At 39.0% G+C, this 18523-nt stretch overlaps 1 protein-coding gene across 10 annotated transcripts in view; it reads left to right on the top strand.

The window, feature by feature from the left end:
- The window catches only part of LOC110982478 (actin-binding LIM protein 1-like), a 141301-nt gene that overhangs the window by 32291 nt on the left and 90487 nt on the right, over positions 1 to 18523 (top strand). For 2 of the 10 annotated variants that reach the window (XM_022240900.2, XM_087145094.1), the window contains exon 2: positions 18292 to 18396. In XM_022240900.2, coding sequence (XP_022096592.1) covers positions 18292 to 18396 — 105 coding nt within the window. Of the gene's footprint in view, positions 1 to 12817; positions 13329 to 17481; positions 17500 to 18291; positions 18397 to 18523 lie in introns of those variants that run through there. The other 8 variants (XM_022240899.2, XM_087145096.1, XM_022240897.2 and 5 more) reach the window with 8 other exon arrangements.

Below are 18523 nucleotides of genomic sequence, written 5' to 3'. Positions count from 1 at the left end.
GGTTACTTTTCCCATATTTAGTCCAGTGCGGTCATCCCAGGAAGTTATCCTCTCTTTTACTTTTACTGAGTCGTGTGGTCATTTTTACTGGTGTTAAGAGTGCACCATTTTCAAACGATAATGAAGACGGTAATGTTGTGTTCAAGAATGAAAAGAAATGCAAGAGGGTCGTGCAAAATGCCCCCATAAGTCATTGCACTGACAGCTCGGTTACTTCTCCCGCGGTCGCAGTCAAATTTTCCCTGTGCCGAAAGTCCAAGTTCGGACAGTGGTCACATTTAACCATTTTTCATTTTACCACCAGCTTGGTAAAACCCTTTGGAAAAAAGTTTTGTGCGGAAATGGCTTTTGCCAGAGAAGGATTAATTCCTTTCAGAAATATGCATGTAAGCAAATTTATCACACCTAAACTTTTGAGCAGTGAAACACACAATCTGCTGCGCCCGTTCATGAAACAGGCCCAAATTAAGGCAATGATAATAGGTGGAAGGCCTGATTAACTAGAACTGTCATTATGGTACGGGTATGTAGTGTATATGCTAGTACTGTACTTGTAGTTGGGACCCATACATGGAAAGCAACTGGAATAGTAAACACCTTTGGAGAATTTGTTAAGAAAATAATCTGATATTATGTGTGCAGTGTGTACATTTAGCTTGGAGCGTAGTGTTTCACTCAGAATGGAGCATTGTGCAAGGAGCTTATGGTTAGAAGGCTACAGCCTACATGTACATGTATATAATGGAATTGCAGTGGACACTATGTTCCATCATGGTTCCATTAAATTATTGGTTATAATACAGTTGTATGTTATGTGTGGTGCACATGTTGGGCAAATGCTGACCATTGAACAAATTATGACTGGACTGTCATTTCGGCAAATCTGGTGGTCCTGTACACCATTACATGTAATGGCAAATCCTTTATATAAATCTATATATATCCAAAAATAGTGGAAGCCCATTTGAAACATTATTAATTGAGGCATCGGTGATTTTCCTGATGAAGTACAATGTGCTTGTGTTTTCCTCCTCAGTAAATTCTAGAATTCTAGTCCTTTTCTACATCCAGTGAGAAAGCTGAAGTCTTCTGTGATCTCTTGTCCCAACTGTGCACTATCACAAATGCTAGTGAGCAGGCTCCTCCAGTCGAGTCTTGCACTGACTCAACCCTGAACTCTGTGATGTTTCGGCCAGTTGACATCAGTCGCAAGCTTCAAAAGTTGGATGTCAACATAGCTTCAGGTCCAGATGAAATTGGAAACAGAGTGCTGTGAGAATTTGCTGCTGCCCTGGCCACTCCAATCGCAAAGCTTTTTTGCTTCTGTTTTAGTCATGGGCACTTCTCCTCTGGGTGGAAAGTAGGAAACGTTGTTCCGGGCAACAAGAAGCACTCACACACTGATCCTGCTAACTACCATCTGATTAAACATCATAACAGTGTAATATATTATATATTCATCAGTACCCCAGGGCTCCATCCTGGGACCTACACATGTATACTATTTTTGGTATAAGAAATATATTGATGACATGAGTGACAACTTGAGGAACTCTGTCAGTCTCTATACAGATGACAGAACTCTGTACTGCATAACCAAGGATGGAGGCCGATTGTCAGCTGTCTCTAAAATGCAGATCTTGCTCAAATACATCAATGGGGCTTTGAATGAAAGGTCATACTTGCCCCAGAAAAATGAAAAGTCATAACATTGAGCAAGAAGAGACCATCAGAGCAACCTGATCTCTTCCTAAGTGGTGTGAGACTGGATGAAATCGATGAGCTTCAAACATCTTGGGGTCAAGTTTTGTGCGACTCGTAACTTGCAAACTCATGCCAACTCCATCACAGAGATGGCAGGAAAGAGACCCAGCACCCTCCTGAAGATTGCCACCTACCTGGACTTTCAAGGCCTCTGTGAATATGCCCCTCATTTATTTCCTGGATGTCTGCTAGTAAATCACAGCTTTGTAAGCTTGATGGTGTCCAGCAGAGAGATAAAGGTTACAGAAATGTACTTGATAAATCTGTGATAATTCATAAAAGTCATGAGTCATAAAAGGATGATGGTTTGGGCTCCTGGCTTTCTTGCACTCTAATCTTAAGTCTTCTCTTAATGTACATGTACATTATTTTTTTATGTACTCGCTGGTTTTTATGGTTGATATTATTGATGAGCGCCCGTGCAAATCACCTCTGACCTGAGTGAGATATGACAAAATTGGCAAAATCTGACAAATGTGCCAGCTTTTAAGTGGCAATTGAACAAGATGAACACATACATATGTTGTTAGCTTTCTTTGGGCAGGCTTCACTGTATGTGCGTGCCATATGCTGATGTGCTGTACACAAGGAGACTGGGAACCATACAGCCATTTTTGCACACCTGCTGTTGATCTCTGTGTAGTGCTGAGCTGTCCTGTTTGGAGGTTTACAGTGTGGTCGCAGTAAATCTACATGTAGATCATTAACTGTTCCCATTGGAATTTGTAACCCTCCTTCAAACTTACCGTGGCTGCACAGAAATCTTCTGTGACCACTTTCGACCTACATTGTAGTAGCTTTATTCCTGGTAGCAGTAAGTTGACAGATGTCAGTTGACTGCCTGTGCCCATTGGATTTAATTTTGTCATTCTGCAGGAAAGTCTGGGTTAGTTGACCAAAAATGTCCAATGGGAACACGGCTTTAAACTGGCTTTTTTACCCATCCTGCAGTGCAGACAAAATGTCATACAAAACCTGCCTTTGCAAAATTTTCATTCAAATGGGCTCATAGCAAATTCTGATGTTCTGGAAACATGTTATGTAATCATTCAATGAGACAATGCTTTCAAAATAGTTCAATAAACTATGTATTCATTGTGGTTTAATGAGTAAAGGTACTTAGGAAAACTTCTGAAGAAAACATAAACCAGTGCTTTTCGCTTTCCGCATAGGTTCATGCTTAAAATCCATGGCTTGTTTGTCATCCCATCCAAATGAAAATGCAATGAGAATGTCAAAGGTTCACCTGCAGGCTGCATGTTTGCTGTCTCCTGGTTTGTATGAAATGTGCACTTCAGTTCTGTCATGAATGTGGTTTGAAGAAACTTGATGTATTATGTGTTGCTCTGGTTGCTGTCAATCAATAATAGCGCAATCAAAATGTAATTAGTAAGCCCTGGTCAGGCATCTACACCTTGTCACCTTAAAAGTGCAAAGATAAATTTGCATTTATGATTGGTGTTGATGATCATCCATCCTGACTGCAAAGTTCATTCTTGCATCTTCAACAAAAATTTACTACAATACTTGTTTGCCATGGACAAACACAGACAAATTTGTTTGGACAGCTCCTTGCATATTCAGTTGTGCCATTCACTATTTACCAAGCCCATTTGTCTAACCTGACCATAAAACTGCTAGAATTTATCGTTTGATAGCATCCAGTATTGCCCTCTGGCCAAATGTACTCAACCTGTGTAGCATGCGGTATTGCTCATGTTATTCATTGTAGGTAGGCCATATAAATGACCCCGCTCACTTATAGAAACATCACTTTTTGTGGACTGACTCTAATTGTTATTGATTGTTATGATCAGGTCTTGTATTGAACTTCTCAAGGTGTTTGATGTGATAGGCTATGCCTATGCCTATATAATCAAAACAATCAGAGCTGCACCAAGCTACAGTGTTAGCTATGCTGTAGTGTAGTGTGATATCTGTACGCTACATGTACTTAAGAAAGTCACACAGGTTTCAAAAGATTCTTGCTTTATATTAGAATTTATAGTATGTGCATGGATACAGTACCCATGTTGCTTAAATCTGGCGTTGGTTAGCATTTTTTTCTGAGATGATGCCATATTATAAAATATACTCTTGACCACTTAGCCACGGGCCATTTTTAATATGATGAAACTGGGGAGTCAGTGGTTGTGACCTCTCAGTGTGCTAAAATACATGTACATTTATTTTTGGCTTAAAAATTATTATTAACCCAGTCCTGAATCCTCCAATATTAATATGATTTTTCACACACCCTAGGGAGTTCGGGTTAATTCCATGTAAGCTACATGTAGTATACATGTTGTACATTGTAGCCCATTTCTGCAGGCTCACTGCATAAACATTGACCAGCTTCAACACCAGCTCGTGACCTTGTCTGAAAATGCTGCAGGTTAGGGTATATGCAATACATGTGTCTCTCCTGTAATATCCAATAGCGTGATGCATAAAAATGTATTCATTCCACAGATTATTCAAGTGCTAGTTCTTTACAGAGTGTTTTAATTCTTTGTTGATTAGTTTTGTCAAATTATTGTGAAGTGACCAGGCAGTGCACAAACTGGACATGTACATGTAGATGACACAAATGACATATCACAACTGGTAAATACATGTACACACACACACATAATTCCATATAGGTGCATACACCCATGCAAAAGACGACGATGAATCTTCCAAATATCGACTCTAATTACGAACAAATATGCACGACAGTGTTGCAATAAGTTTCCCAAGTTTGAGAAAAAGAGAACTTCTGTGTTTGAGTCTATATTAACAGGTAATGTACAAACTGCCAATGCCCTCGGTAAGCCTAAACTCATTATTAACTGACAAAATAGATATATAACCGTAACCAACAGTCTGAAAGAGAATTTCGATTGGTTTGAAATTAAAGTTTCTTTATAAAGTATTTCTGATGGCACTGGCAGTGAGAAATTTTGCCATTGGAACATTTTGATGAACAGTGCAATTAAATTCCCCTGTCGACATTTAATTTGGACTTCCCTCTGAAAGAAATTCCTTGTTAGAACTATTAAATTCACCTGTTGACATTTTTAAAATTTCTTAGAGCCGTACATGTATTTATTAGAAATATATCTGCAGTAAAATTAAAATTTGGATCCCAGACAAAATAAATTACAATCAGGGAAAATAAGGATTTGGAAAACCCAAACTACTAGTTTGTACTGGAATCCTAGCTTTTACTCAAGGCAACAGTATCCAGGCTTGACTGGTGCCAGATAGCTGGAGACTTCAAACTGAATGGGAATCCCCGCACGGCTGCAGTGGCCAGGCCCGGTCGAACACCAACCATCATGACTCGTACTCCCTTTAAAAATCACACAGTTTGAGGCACAAAAATTGCACACGTTCAATGGTCAAACAAGAATGAAAAGAATGTGTTGGAAAGATACAAAATAAAGAATCATGATTAATGGCAGGTGTAAACTTATGTCATTAGCCATTGAAGGATAAAGGGGAGACTTTCATCTTGTAAATGAACATCAATGAAAAATTATGTTAATTTACATACATACAGGTACATGTATATAGACCCTTTTCACCCACCTGACTGGATTGCGCCAAATGTAAACAATACCACCACGTGTGGGCCGCTTTGGCCACAGTGATTGCATATATTCCAACGGGCAGCTTCAGCCACGTGCAAGCGCACGTGTGAATGCTACATGCTTGATTAGTATATCTTGGATAAGTAGATTACCATCACAACACTATGCACTCATTACCATTACAACACATTACGGTCCAGCAGGATTCTGACATCACAGGAAAAAGATCTGTACGGGGATGGATGCTAAACTTCAACACATCATCTGCCTTTGTTAGAATAGTTTCAGCAGGTCCTAAAAATTGATGGAAAAAGATGACATCTTGTGCATGTACTTCATTTCTGTAGTGAAAATAACTTGAAATGAATGCATTGTGCGCAGTACATGCACTTCCATTCGTTTAAATTCATGCATTGTTTGTATGACTGATTTGATTGTCAGTTCACTATCCATTATGCAGTATACTGCTGTTAATACAAAGTCTGGGCATTTGTTGTGACACTAGCATCTTGCCACTGGGATTTAGGAATAATCAAAAAGACATACAGACACAATGTTTCATGTTATGCCTTATATGCCCAATTGCTTAATTACTGACAACATGTTCAATTAAATTATTTAATTAAAAGCAGAGAAATCTTTCAAAATGTATGTTAGTTGTGCTGAAACATCCAAATTTATTTTTCTTTTGTAAGCAAGAACAACTGGAAAAGACACATAAACCCTAACACCCTAGGGTGTATGTAAAATTGTATTAAAATTGGAGGATTTGGGAGTGTTAGGGTTAACAGTGTGTTGATTTAATGTTATTCAATTGATTGCATGTGTATATATATGCTGGTATAATTTCCAAATCAGCCTGTATTTAATACGATTTGGCTCCTTTTTGAGAATATTTTTTTCATTTCATTGTTTAGCCTGGCTTGCTTTTGATTTTAATTGTTTCATCCAATACTTTTTGTCATGATTTCAGCCACACACGCATACGTGCATTTAACCCTAAAGGTGGGAACATTAACAGCAGTCTTTATGGGTACCATTTGTGTCCCTGCTGCAGGATATAAGGTACACTGTCCCAATTGGCAATTGGTTTGGGTGACACAGTTCATATGATTTGATGAGTGATATTCTTCAGTTGCCCTAGGGCTTTAGTGAACTAATTTGAGCTTTATCGAAAACAGTGTAAAATTAACAAAGTTCAGCTCTCATTAATATGCAAGCCAACATTACAAGTTTCTCAAAGAAAGTTAAATTATTGTCTCTATCCTAGGCTTTCCATTTCTTTTCAATATTTTGGTAGGTTAGCCTATTGCATTTAATTATTCAAGCAGAACAAACTCACCCTTTGAAAAGTAAATTTTCAATCCTGTTCGCAACCATTTTTCATATAATCTCCCTCTATTTACTTAGCACTGAGGACCATTTTCCATCCAAAACTTTGTCAACTCTGCCCTCAGATGGAAGCTCCTAAACCTAGGGAGTTGATTTTAGCCCATCTTTCCACAATCCTTCAATTTTTCAGCCAAACAATATCCTTTTTCAAATGAGAATGAGCTCAGCAGAAACTTTTACTTAAATGAGTGCAGTGCACCCTTGTAGGCTTCCACAAATTTGTGGTAAAAGGCGAAGCTGTGTGTCATGGCTGTGTGAGGTACACGTACACGTGTACCAGGAGGGGATTTCCAACGGAGAAATTGCAAGACAACTCAGAGTTAGCAAGTATTACATAAAATCTAATCTCAGGAAGGAAGGGGAATTCAGGACCATGGATGTCCGTCCAAGATCTGGCCGTCCACAGGCAAGGACTTAGAGGGACAACAGGTTCCTCATGCAGTCTTCGAGATGTGACCACTTGAAGATTGCCCCTGAGCTGGCAGTTGATCTGGTCAGTGTGACCGGTGTTGCAGTTCACCGCAGCACTGTATCAAGCTGATTGGCTGATGCTGGACCTCATGAGCGAGTTGCCAGGCATAAGCCCTGCCTCACACTGGATCATAAAGCCAGACAACTAGCCCCGGCCCATGAGCATCAGCCCAGGACAGCCATCAGTTATGACCGTGTTCAGCATGAAGACAAACCTCAGAATAAATGGGACTTATTCAAGATTATCAATCAGATTTGGGAGGAACTTGGACTGCCAAATTATCACAAATCTCTTGGCTTCATTGCCAAGAAGGTGTCATACTGTCATCGATGCTCATAGGGCCTGTACACGCTACAGATCCATGGGCCTTCCTTTGTGCTTTTCAGAAACTAGGTGCTGCCATCTTGTATTTTGCCGATAATATGTGTTAATGATATGTTATGAGAATATTCTCTGTTCACTTTGTGCACACGGAACAGGAATGATGTCATATTTTAACATTTTGTTGACTTCGAAGAAATGATTCACAACATAAAACATGAATTTATTGGAATATGGATATTAACAAAGACACAGGTCTAGTTTTTATTCACATCTTTATTGCTTTTCATGATCATTAGGAATAAATATTTTGTACAAGTAGGTGCAATCAGACTTTTGCATGGCAATGTACGTGTACTGGTACTGTACGTGTACATGGATGTAGCCCCCTTCCATAGATGCCGGTAGGAGCACTCATCTACAGAGCCGTTTAAAGGGAGAGTTGTGACATGAGTACATGTATATCACCTGTTGGAACCAAATTGTCATTTACAATGTAAGGGTCAGTACACATAGACAACTGACACACAATAGTTGCATGCTCATTGCATACATAATGAACAGCCGTTTTGGTTCCAAAGTCTGAAGTTGGCGCCACTCTCCCTGTATAGAGCTCTGATCAACCAGAGGGTATAGCGCCCCCAGTGTATGGTTGAGGTATTGTGAGAAGGTGATTTGGTGTGAACGTGTTGGAATATGTGTGCTGCCCTCTACTATATCCCACTTTTTAAGCTTGTACATTGTTCATGTAGAAGTGTGTGTGTACATGTGTGCTTAAATCTGATTGGCTGTTAAGTTAGGGATGTTTGCACAAATATGTATAAACTTAATTGTTTTTTGCAGATCAGTTGAAAGAGAAAGGTAATGATGACTTAGCTGGGTAATTCCAGAAATTAGGGGTCAATCCAAAAGGTGTAACATTTTTGTGTTCCTGTTACATCTGACCTTTGTTGTTTGACATGGAATTGATTTCAAATTATTACTATTTGTTTGACAGGTACTTTGCATGAACTCATCATGCTTGGAAATTGGAAAATGTGTTCTGAACTTACAGAATCTTATGTCAGATTTGACAGGGCATGCAAAAAATGGACCCCTAATTTCTGGAATAACCCAGCTGTTAAATGAAGCTGCTGAGAAAGCGACATGGGTAATGATAAAGGCACACATACAAAATTTACATGCATACAAAATAATGCCTGCAACCATCCATCTGACTCTGAACATACATATACAGTAATTGTGCGCATGTGCACAGGACCAGGGCTTCATTTGTGAACGAGATAAGGTGCAAGAGAAAGGACATAGCGGTACTACGCCATGTATAGGCCTACTAATGTAGAGACCTTCAAGTCTCTAAATTGATAGAAGATTCAGACAATGAAACTTGTTACTTTTGTAACTTTTTAAAATGAATGATGTTTGAAATTGATGTCTGTGGTTGAAACTGAACCTTTAGTCAATTGACACTCGGTATTAGTTGATCATGTTTCCCTAAATTGCTCAGTATACATGTAGATGTAGGTGTATGTTAGTTTCCATCTGCTGATGAATGTATGCTCTGGGCTGTCTAATGTCATTGTAATCTAATTGAGGTCTTCCGTTGATTAAAATGGCAGGATTCACTTAACCCCTATCTTCATGCTTCATTGATCTTCCTGAGAAAATCAGTCCAAAGACCATTGATTGTTGTCTTAAGTTTCATTCAAAACATCCAAGATTTTGATTTTTTCTCTGTGGTGCCACTTCCTTTGGGAAATCATAGCTTGTGTATAGTGTCAGCATAAATCAGGTCTATGGCAAGTGTGAATTCCTATCAGTAGTAGGGCATTGCCATGATTTCTACTCTAGGACACACACAGTTTTACATTATTTGTCTTTGTAAAGACTACTGCTAGAGGTATGTACCGTATTTAAAGACAACAGGGCATTAGGTATGGGACAAAACAAATGGACTTACATGTACGTACCTAGTTGGAATTTGTGGAGTGAATTGCAAGTTACATGTTTATTCTGCTATTGTTCCTATTTACTGAAAAGGGACAACTTGATTGCATTTAATTAGCTGTAAATCAGTTGTTTTAAAGAATATCGGTTTTACAAAGCATGGATTTTGTACACACGCTTGTTTGTGTACAAAGAGCATGTTTAGGCATTTGTTCACGGACTTAAAGGCAGTGTACATGATGTGCAAAATCTCCAAATGGGAAAATAAGTCAAATAAGTCAGTAATAGTGTCGGACCATCTGTGAAATCTACCCACCAAGAATGCTGTTATTTTTGAGGAAAGAGATTTTAAAAAATTTGTCCAATGATCATCCAGATGACTGGTCTTTGGAAACTTTTTATTAGTTATCACATGAGTGCGAGTTGAACATGGAATAATGTAGTGTGTGTGTGTTCCGTATACCACAAGGCCAAAGATGCACTACATTATTCTGTGTTCCATAAGTGCAAACATTATAACAAATTTATCTTCAAGCAAACTTGATGCGCAGTAAAGATGGTTAAGGGGCCCTTTGCATACTTTACTTAAATAGAAGACAAAAAATAACACTGTTGTACTACAATTCTGCAATTTTATCTTGTGAGCATTGGAAATGTTTATGTTTTAGCTTATTTCAATAACAACAGGGCCTATACTAAGAACAGAAATTGTGAAAATTGTCACTTTTGAATTTACAGTTATGCAGATGTGCGTTTGCTTTTAGTGTAAAAAAAGCACAGTGCGTTGAGCTAAAACAGTGCATTACGTGGGCTTTGACATGGACTGTGCAATACAATTGTGTCACACTGTTTGTTGCCATGTATCGACCAATCAAAAATGAGAATTCAAGTTTGCCTTAAGATGGTAAATTTAAATATCACAACCCTTAACGGGTGCTACAATAACTTGTTTGTGATTCATTTTGCTCTTGGGTTTGAAATAAAATTAAAAGCTACAAAATACATGTACCAGGGTTCCTTCAGCATGCGCAAACACATTATTAAGTGATAAAATTGACAACCATAATTAATAGTCTAAAGGAGAGTTCTGATTTAAGGCCTCACGTGTTACATTAGATATGAAAGTTTTTAAGAGTGCTTGTTTGTAATTTCTTTTGGTAGAGTTGCATTGTAATCACATGGAAAATTCCCTTTAAGGCAGCGTCGAGCATGAAGCATGAACAGATTTTAATACTTGGTTTCAAATGTATTCCATAATGTCTTTCAAGCCAACAAATTTGGTTGGATATGTTGTTTGATTTGGAGCTTTTGGGTTGTAAATTAAAAAACATACAAAATTGTGTGGGAATGCCAGCATGTGAACATGTGTTCCCCTGGGCCTCAGGGCAGTTCCTTGAATGACGGACAGGTTGTGACTAATGGCCATTATGTGTTTCTAGTCTGGCATCCTGCTGCAAAAATACTTATTCTAAGTGGCCACCTGTGAATTGATTTGCTTGCATTGATGCTTTATGTCAGCAACTATAATGGACTAAGTGTCCAATCACCTCCCAATCAGATCACACTTACTGACTATTGAAGCAATCAGTGTGGTGCACATGTATCACAGAGTATACTTTCATGTATGTGTACTTTTCAAGACTGTGTGTGCCATCATCAGTATCACATGTAGGGCCTACCTGCATTATACACCATGTACTGGTATGTCATACTGCATCAGGCCTCGACCCTTAGCTTTTTGGAGGCATGTGGCCTAGTGGTTAGGGTTTGTAGCTTCTGATCATAGGGTCAGGGGTTCGAATCCAGCTGGTGGCAGCATGTTGTGATCCTGGGCAAGTCATTTTACCCCTATGTGCCCCTCTCTACCCAGGAGTAAATAGGTACCTGTGAGGGCAGACACAGTTATGTTAAGCTGTTTGCGCCAAAATGGCAGCACCGGGCTAGTATACTCCCCAGGGAGCTGAGATGGTTTCAGGAATGTTCAGATGATGTGAGAGCCCAATGTGCAGGGATATTGATAATACAGTGCCTCAGAATAGTTTGCTAGATAGATGGTGCATTGCTTGTTATTATTTTTTTCAATGAACTTGCTGGGCAAGTTAACTTAATTTTTCAGTAGCCTGGAGGAATTGTCACTAATTAGCTCACTGGACATTGTTAATAGCAAAACAAACTTTGGCTGTTTTCAACTGTACTCATTTAACTGCGTCTGGAGTCATGCTGTTAATTTTAAAACTTCAAAGTAGAGGAGGATGCAAAACGGGTACTATTAATCGCAACACCTACAATTACAACGCATAGCATATGTAACCTTTGAAGACAAATGACACTTTCAAACAGGTTGGTATTTCTTTACTTGCCCATCGGGCAAGTTAATGAATGCACTGTACTAGCCCGCAGGGCGCAGGCATTTTGACTAGAATCTGTATGCCAGTCTAGTGCTGAGGTTGAGACCTGTACTGCCTCCAACAGGTTGATAAACCTATTTGCTTCAGTTATTCTGTTTAGTTGATTGATGAATCCATAAGTGGCAGATACCTTTACAGTACATGTAGTTCATTTTTCTTCTCTCTGTTCAGTGTACTTTATATCAAATCTGTTTGTTCATAATTCTGTGTTTGAAAAATAGCAGATACAAGGTATGGTAAGTGAAGTTTGTGTTCTGTTTGTCCCTGAGCCTTTATCCTCGTGTTATACAAGATGCATATGTTTTGCCATGCTTTACTCATCACATGCACACTGTTACCATGCATTTATAGCCTAGGAAAATCAATTCCACAGTATAACTGATTTCTACATAATGTGTAGGTCTCATAGCAACAGCAGTGTGATGTTATCCTTTGTAAATGTACATGTGTACATGTACTCTATTCCTCTGCATATGTGTACTGCATTTGCCAATATTCCATCATCACTGCTGAACGTGCAGGACTGCACTAGTGTTCACTGATAATAAAGTTCATACAGCTGAAATCACACGCTGTACCAGGCCCAGATATTGCACATGTTCAGTGTTTACTTCAGATCACTCAGAAGTATAGAGGTGGAAAAATATGAATATAAAAGTGTGTTACTTGGTAGAAAGGTTTGGCTAAAAAAGGTGCTTAATGTAGGTTTGTTTTTAAGAATTTGGCAAAATGCAACATTCAACGTCTCAAACGTGGAACAGAAATACGGACTGACTAGATTCTTTTTGAGTAAAGAATCTTCATGCTATTCAACATACATAATTATTATGTATTCCTTGCTCCCATAAAGGCATTTATAAGGATTGTGTTTAGATTGTTTTGCTTGATAAAAAGTTTCACAGACATACATGTACAGCGTATAGTGACTGACACTGCAACATAATGTACATGTACTTACATGTACATATATACGTACAAGTACTGCACTTCAATTCTGCTTTCTAGTGTAAAGTCTTGTGTTCCAAATCTTTGAGCTTTAATTGAAACCCTCGTGGTCTCTGTAACATTGCATCTTCTGCTCACTATAAATAGCCATTGAAATGCTCTCATCAAACCACACACAGTAAGGTAACCTAGTAATAAACGGCATCCCAGTGCAAATGAATATGTAATAAGCCATAAATCGGGGTTCTGGAACTCATCCCACTACGCTAGATTGGTAAAGCACTTGCAGGCAGTTATCAGTGAGAGTGGAGTGTGAAACTCAGTACAGAGACACACATACCTGTACGTGTACATTGCAACCACAGTGATATTTGTGAAGTTAGCAGTGGGATATTTGCACTTGTAGGAATACTTGAGTCTTGATGGCTGCATTTTTGGTGGTGACTAAAGCATCTATCATTTGGAATGAATTTTATATCAAGACAGTGACAATTCCCAAAGGTAAGTTGTTGAAAGTGGAACAGTCGGTGGTCTGTTGGATATTTGCTACTTACAGTACATGTACTTGTACATGTTTATTGATTATTTTTTAAAGACCAGCTTAAATCTGCTTGTCTTCAATGTCTTGTCTCAGCATGGTCTTGAATTTCTTAAAATGAATAGTTTATGGAATTCATTGAATGCTTTCCCTTTTTTTCAATGGAGTGAATGGCACTGACAGACATGTTACAAGTATTAGCATGGATAACATTGTGAAGCTTGTGAAATAGATGGAATTAAATATTGGCTCATTAAAACAATGTCAGTTTTGTAAATGAACCATTTATTTAGCAAATGTTTGTTAGAAATATGAAACATGTTAATACGCTGTTGTAAAACATAACTGAAGCAGGTATCTGTACATGTACATATGTACAGGGTATGTGTACATGTACATGTATGTATACACTTTGTGGCTTACAGAAAAATTAGATACTGTATTTTGACAAGGTATTGTTACCATCTTAATAGAAGCACATTGCTTTATTATGACATTGATGCTTATTTGTGATATTTGAACAAACAATCAACTGCTCTGCATTCTCAGGCTTGCAAACGTGAATTTGTACATGTACCGGTACAGTAAGCATAAGAGGCAAATGAAAACTTTCAAGTTCCATTGTTAGTTGAAGAAAATAATCTGCTTTTGTGATTTATTTACAGATTATCAGGAAAATATACTCTGTACTCATTGGGTTGTACAATAAGTTTTAATACAAGGTCTCTTAAACGCACATTTCTAGCACAGACACTTTGGTGGACGTCACTCCCTTTGCCCAGAATAAAATTTGTCGGTGATCAGGAAATATGGCATCTGTCTTTATTAACCAGTGTATTCAACAATTTTAATATTGCCGTCAGTTGCTGTGTAAAGTGTTATTCCCTTGATTATTGGCAACAGACGTAATTTGTGTTCAATTATGTTAATAATTTACTTGATGTTCAGCCATCTGGCATGATTCATTGAGGAGGGATGTTTCATTTTGTGAGCATTTGAAGTCTGTCTACATGTTTGCAGGGAGCACATTGCAGTGGTAGACAATGCCGTTTTCATTGCTTGGAGTTTCAAGTCATGATATACATTGTACATGTATCCCTGATATATGCCTGCCTTACAATTTCTCTACATGTCCGTATTTTGTCAAATATTCTGAACACTTGCATTGAGAGTACATGTAAATATGTTGTAGCAATTACCATAGGATCAGTTGACATTTCATGTACATGTATGTACCAGTAATTCTTTAAACCAGTCAATGGTCTCATTGTGCATTGAAGAATGTACATGTACATGAACATTTCAGTATGTGGTTTTGTTTAAAAATGTGTCACTGTCAATTTGTCATCACTTTGTGATTACACAGTGTAGAATTTTTTGTTTTATTGTTTGTATTTGAATGTATTGTATATAATTTGTTAGATGGGCTAGTCTAACACAAGCCTCTGCTTTTTAGGCTTTTACCCCCTCTTCTTGTCTTCTTTATGACTATTTAATACATTTGTTTGGTTAATACTTTATGACTATTTAATACTGTAAGTAGGCCTTTTGCTATTATTGGAAGAGGAAATAAATGTCTGAAAGAGAGAGACAGAAATTGAATACTTCTTTGAGGTGTAACACTAACCAAAAAAGTGACTGTATCATCAATACATGCAGTACATGAGAGAGCCTGAGTCAACTTCTCCAAAGTGTGTTATATTTGTTGTTGTTGTTCATCCTTTGATGTCGAAGATGACCATGACTCCAAATCAAATGGATTGTTGATGACTGTGGGTCCAAAGATGGCTGAATGGGCCAATCCTGGCCCCGAAGACACACTCACGTATGGAACATACATGTATGTAGGTGGGTGTTGTAGAAGGAAGGTGTTTCTTGCCTTGCATGCAGCAAGCTTTCTCTGTGCCTCGACAAGACGTCTTTCTTCCGCCTTACTAGATCCTTTTGTGATTCTACTTTGCCATGTGGGATGGTCTTGAGCAAGCAGCTCCCAGGTGTGGGGGTTGATGTCCAGGTCCTAGAGGGACACTTTAAGACTGTCCTTGTATTTTTTTTTCTGTCCCCAATTGAGCGCTTGCCCTGACACAGTTCTCTGTACTGGCACATCAGTTGTTTCAGCAGTTGACTGTCAGGCATTCTGACGACATGGCCTGCCCATCCAGCTTGGGCTTTCTGTAGGAGAATGTACATGTAAACTCTGGGGATGCTTGTAGTTTGTCTTGTCACCTGATGCGGAGGAGCCTGCAGAGACAGTTCAGATGTAAATGGTTGAGCTGTTTGGCATATGTCCGCTGTAAACAGCAGTGTTGGAGATCTCCAGGCCGAATTTAAAGGCCTTGGCCATGCTTTGTAATGACTCAGTTTTGGCATTGGCCTTGGCACCGTCTGGACTCAAAAAATCAGTCGAGGCCAGTTTGAGGCCACCTGTTTGTGGGTCAGTTTTCTCAGCATTTACCTTTCCTCCCACATTTTACTGTTACAAAGGACTTGTGACGTGCATGTGCTGTGGGCATGGATCAATTTTGTGTACAAACAGATGGTGTGGTTAATGGTAACTTGACTTTCTAAAGACAGGATACATCTTACTAGATTTTACCCCCAAGGACTGTACATATTTCCATTTATTGTTGCGAAAAGGATAGTTTTGTGTTGCATAAATTAGGCTACATGTACTCAATGAAAGTTCCTTGAAAAAAAGAGAAGATTCTGATCTACTAAAATGGGTAATTTTTAAGTGGCATTGTAAAGGCTATCCGGTACATTTACAAGAAAGTGGGTATCATGTCTGAAAATGTTAGATAAGAAATACCTTAACAAGATGAAGTTTAAATCATGAGTGTTGACACATTTGGCTGCCTGGTGATGAAGTGCACGGTGATATTCCAGCATGCACATGTAATGATTAGTCAACATGGCCATTTGCACGCGATAGCTTCGTATGTGCCACTGTGCCGAGGGCGGGGTGGACACATACTGCCTATATGCCATGTATTCATTGTTAGCATAAAATGCCACTTTTAGTGCTTTTGAAAGGAAATTACATGTATTCTAGTTTTCGGAAGCTCTCCTGACTTTTTTTATTTCATTTCTTGTTGAAAACTGGTTTAATCACTCACAAATTAATGTGGTTGCGGGATTTTTTACAACTGTTTAACTATTTGTGAACTTCCAACTGTCAACTGATTTTGTTTTGGGATTAATAGTTGGCATGTAAGCCTTGCCTTCTTGTGATCTTGTTTTTATAATTGAAAATTTTGAGAAATTATTTTGTGGGGAATTGTATGTATTAAGAGCAATTCAAGTTTTTATATTTTTCTCTTTCTGTGATGGTTGGGGGACTCCTTGTTGAAAGAAATATAAAAAATTAGCTTTGGAACACCTGCTTGTGATCTAAATGAATATTTATGCCAGCCAACAGTGCCAAAAGTACTTAAAAGAAAAATCACCTTCTACATGTATCATGTAGATAGTATGTACATGTATGTATATTGTACATGTATGTGTGTAATAACTGGCCTCAGCCTTGGCTTTGACTTCAGAGACTGTGGCCTTGGCCTCAAATGGCAGTCACTCAGTCTTGGCCTCGGAGACCCATGACTCAGATTTGGCCTTGGCCTCAAAGGTTGTGGACTCACTCCAACGCTGGTAGACAGTCCAGGTCTCACTGGTGTAGAGAAGGGTGGTGAGTACCACTGCCTGGTAGACCTTCAGTTTGGTGGTTAGGCTTAGACCTCTCTGCTCCCAGATGTTTTCATGGAGTCTTCTGAAAGTTTTACTGGCACGAGCAATGCTGTTGTTAACAAAACGGTGTCTATGTTTACCTTACGAGATAGCATGCTGCCCAGATAGGTAAGGTTGTCAACTTCTTGTAGGTTTTGCCCTTTCACAGCAGTGTGTGGTTCCTTGTGGGGTTCCCCGGCATGGGCTGGTACACAACTTCAATCTTCTTGGTACTTATAGTGAGGCCTAAGTTGTTGTCCCGTCATCTAGTTCTTTTACCATCATGCCATCCTGAAATTGCTGGATGATCGTGATGAACTTGCTAAGAAAGCCAAATGTCTCCATTATTTGCCATAGGCCATCTCTGCTGACTGCATCGAAGGCTTTGGTCAGGTCGAAGAAGGTCACGAAAAGGTCAGTATGCTGCTCTTGGCATTTTCCCGGAGTTGGCATGCAGCAAACGTCATATGAACAGTTCCATGTTTCGCATGAAAGCCGCATTGGCTGTTTGGGTGAAGACCCTGCTCAAGGGGTTGAAGGAGGCGATTGAGCAAAACCTGTGTCAGTATCTTCCCCGCAGTGGACAAGAGGGAGATGCCTCGGTTGTTAACAGAAGACTAACGATCACCCTTCCTTTTGTAGATGTGAACAATGCCAGCATTTTTCAAATGTTGTGGGGCCTTCCAGTTGTCCCACATGTATTGGAAGAGGTCTGTAAGTTTCTGCAACATGGCAGCTTTGTACACTTTGGCAGGTATTGTATCCGGTTCTGGTGCTTTGCCTCAGGAGAGTTGTTTGATGGCAGTTCTGATTTCTTCTGTGAGAAACTTGTCAAGGTCCTGGTTGATATCCAGCTGAGTTAGCCGTGCAGTGGCCTCTTCGTTAATTTTAGTGGGGCGATTTAAAACCTGGTGAAAGCGTTCAGCCCATCTCTTCAGAATCTGCTTCTTCAAAATGTACAAAAGTCGACATGAAAATATCTTGAGTCATTCCTGTTAATAAAATTGCAAAATATATAAAAGTTATTTCAAGGTCATCATAGGGCCTAAGTTTAATAACTTTGCACATTTTCACAATGATTTTAATTCCTTTGTTGAGACTTGTCAGATTGCTATTTCAGTTGAGTGAGATTTGTTTACCGTCTTGGTTGCAAAGAGCAGAGTCCCTTTATTAAATGCACTTTTCTTCTGACTCTCCCTTTAACAGGTCAAAAGAAGAAAGTAACATGTCGAGGTTGTCGTAAGCCCTGCTCTGGTGAAGTGCTGCGGGTACAGAATGAGTATTTTCACCTCAAGTGTTTCCGGTGTTGTTGTAAGTATTTGCATTTAGCTTGACTGAGGTGCTGTCCTCATTTTCCTCATTTCCCTGGGTATATTCAGCATGAGCATATGGAGGTCTGACTTACGAAGTAGTGTCTGTCCACATTGATACACAACAC

The sequence above is a fragment of the Acanthaster planci genome, linkage group LG13, assembly GCF_054643075.1.
Source record: "Acanthaster planci isolate LZ-2023a linkage group LG13, COTS_SCS, whole genome shotgun sequence".
Taxonomy (NCBI): Eukaryota; Metazoa; Echinodermata; class Asteroidea; order Valvatida; family Acanthasteridae; genus Acanthaster; species Acanthaster planci.
Note: the sequence above shows the minus strand (reverse complement) of the source record. Positions and strands in the feature narration are given on the sequence as shown.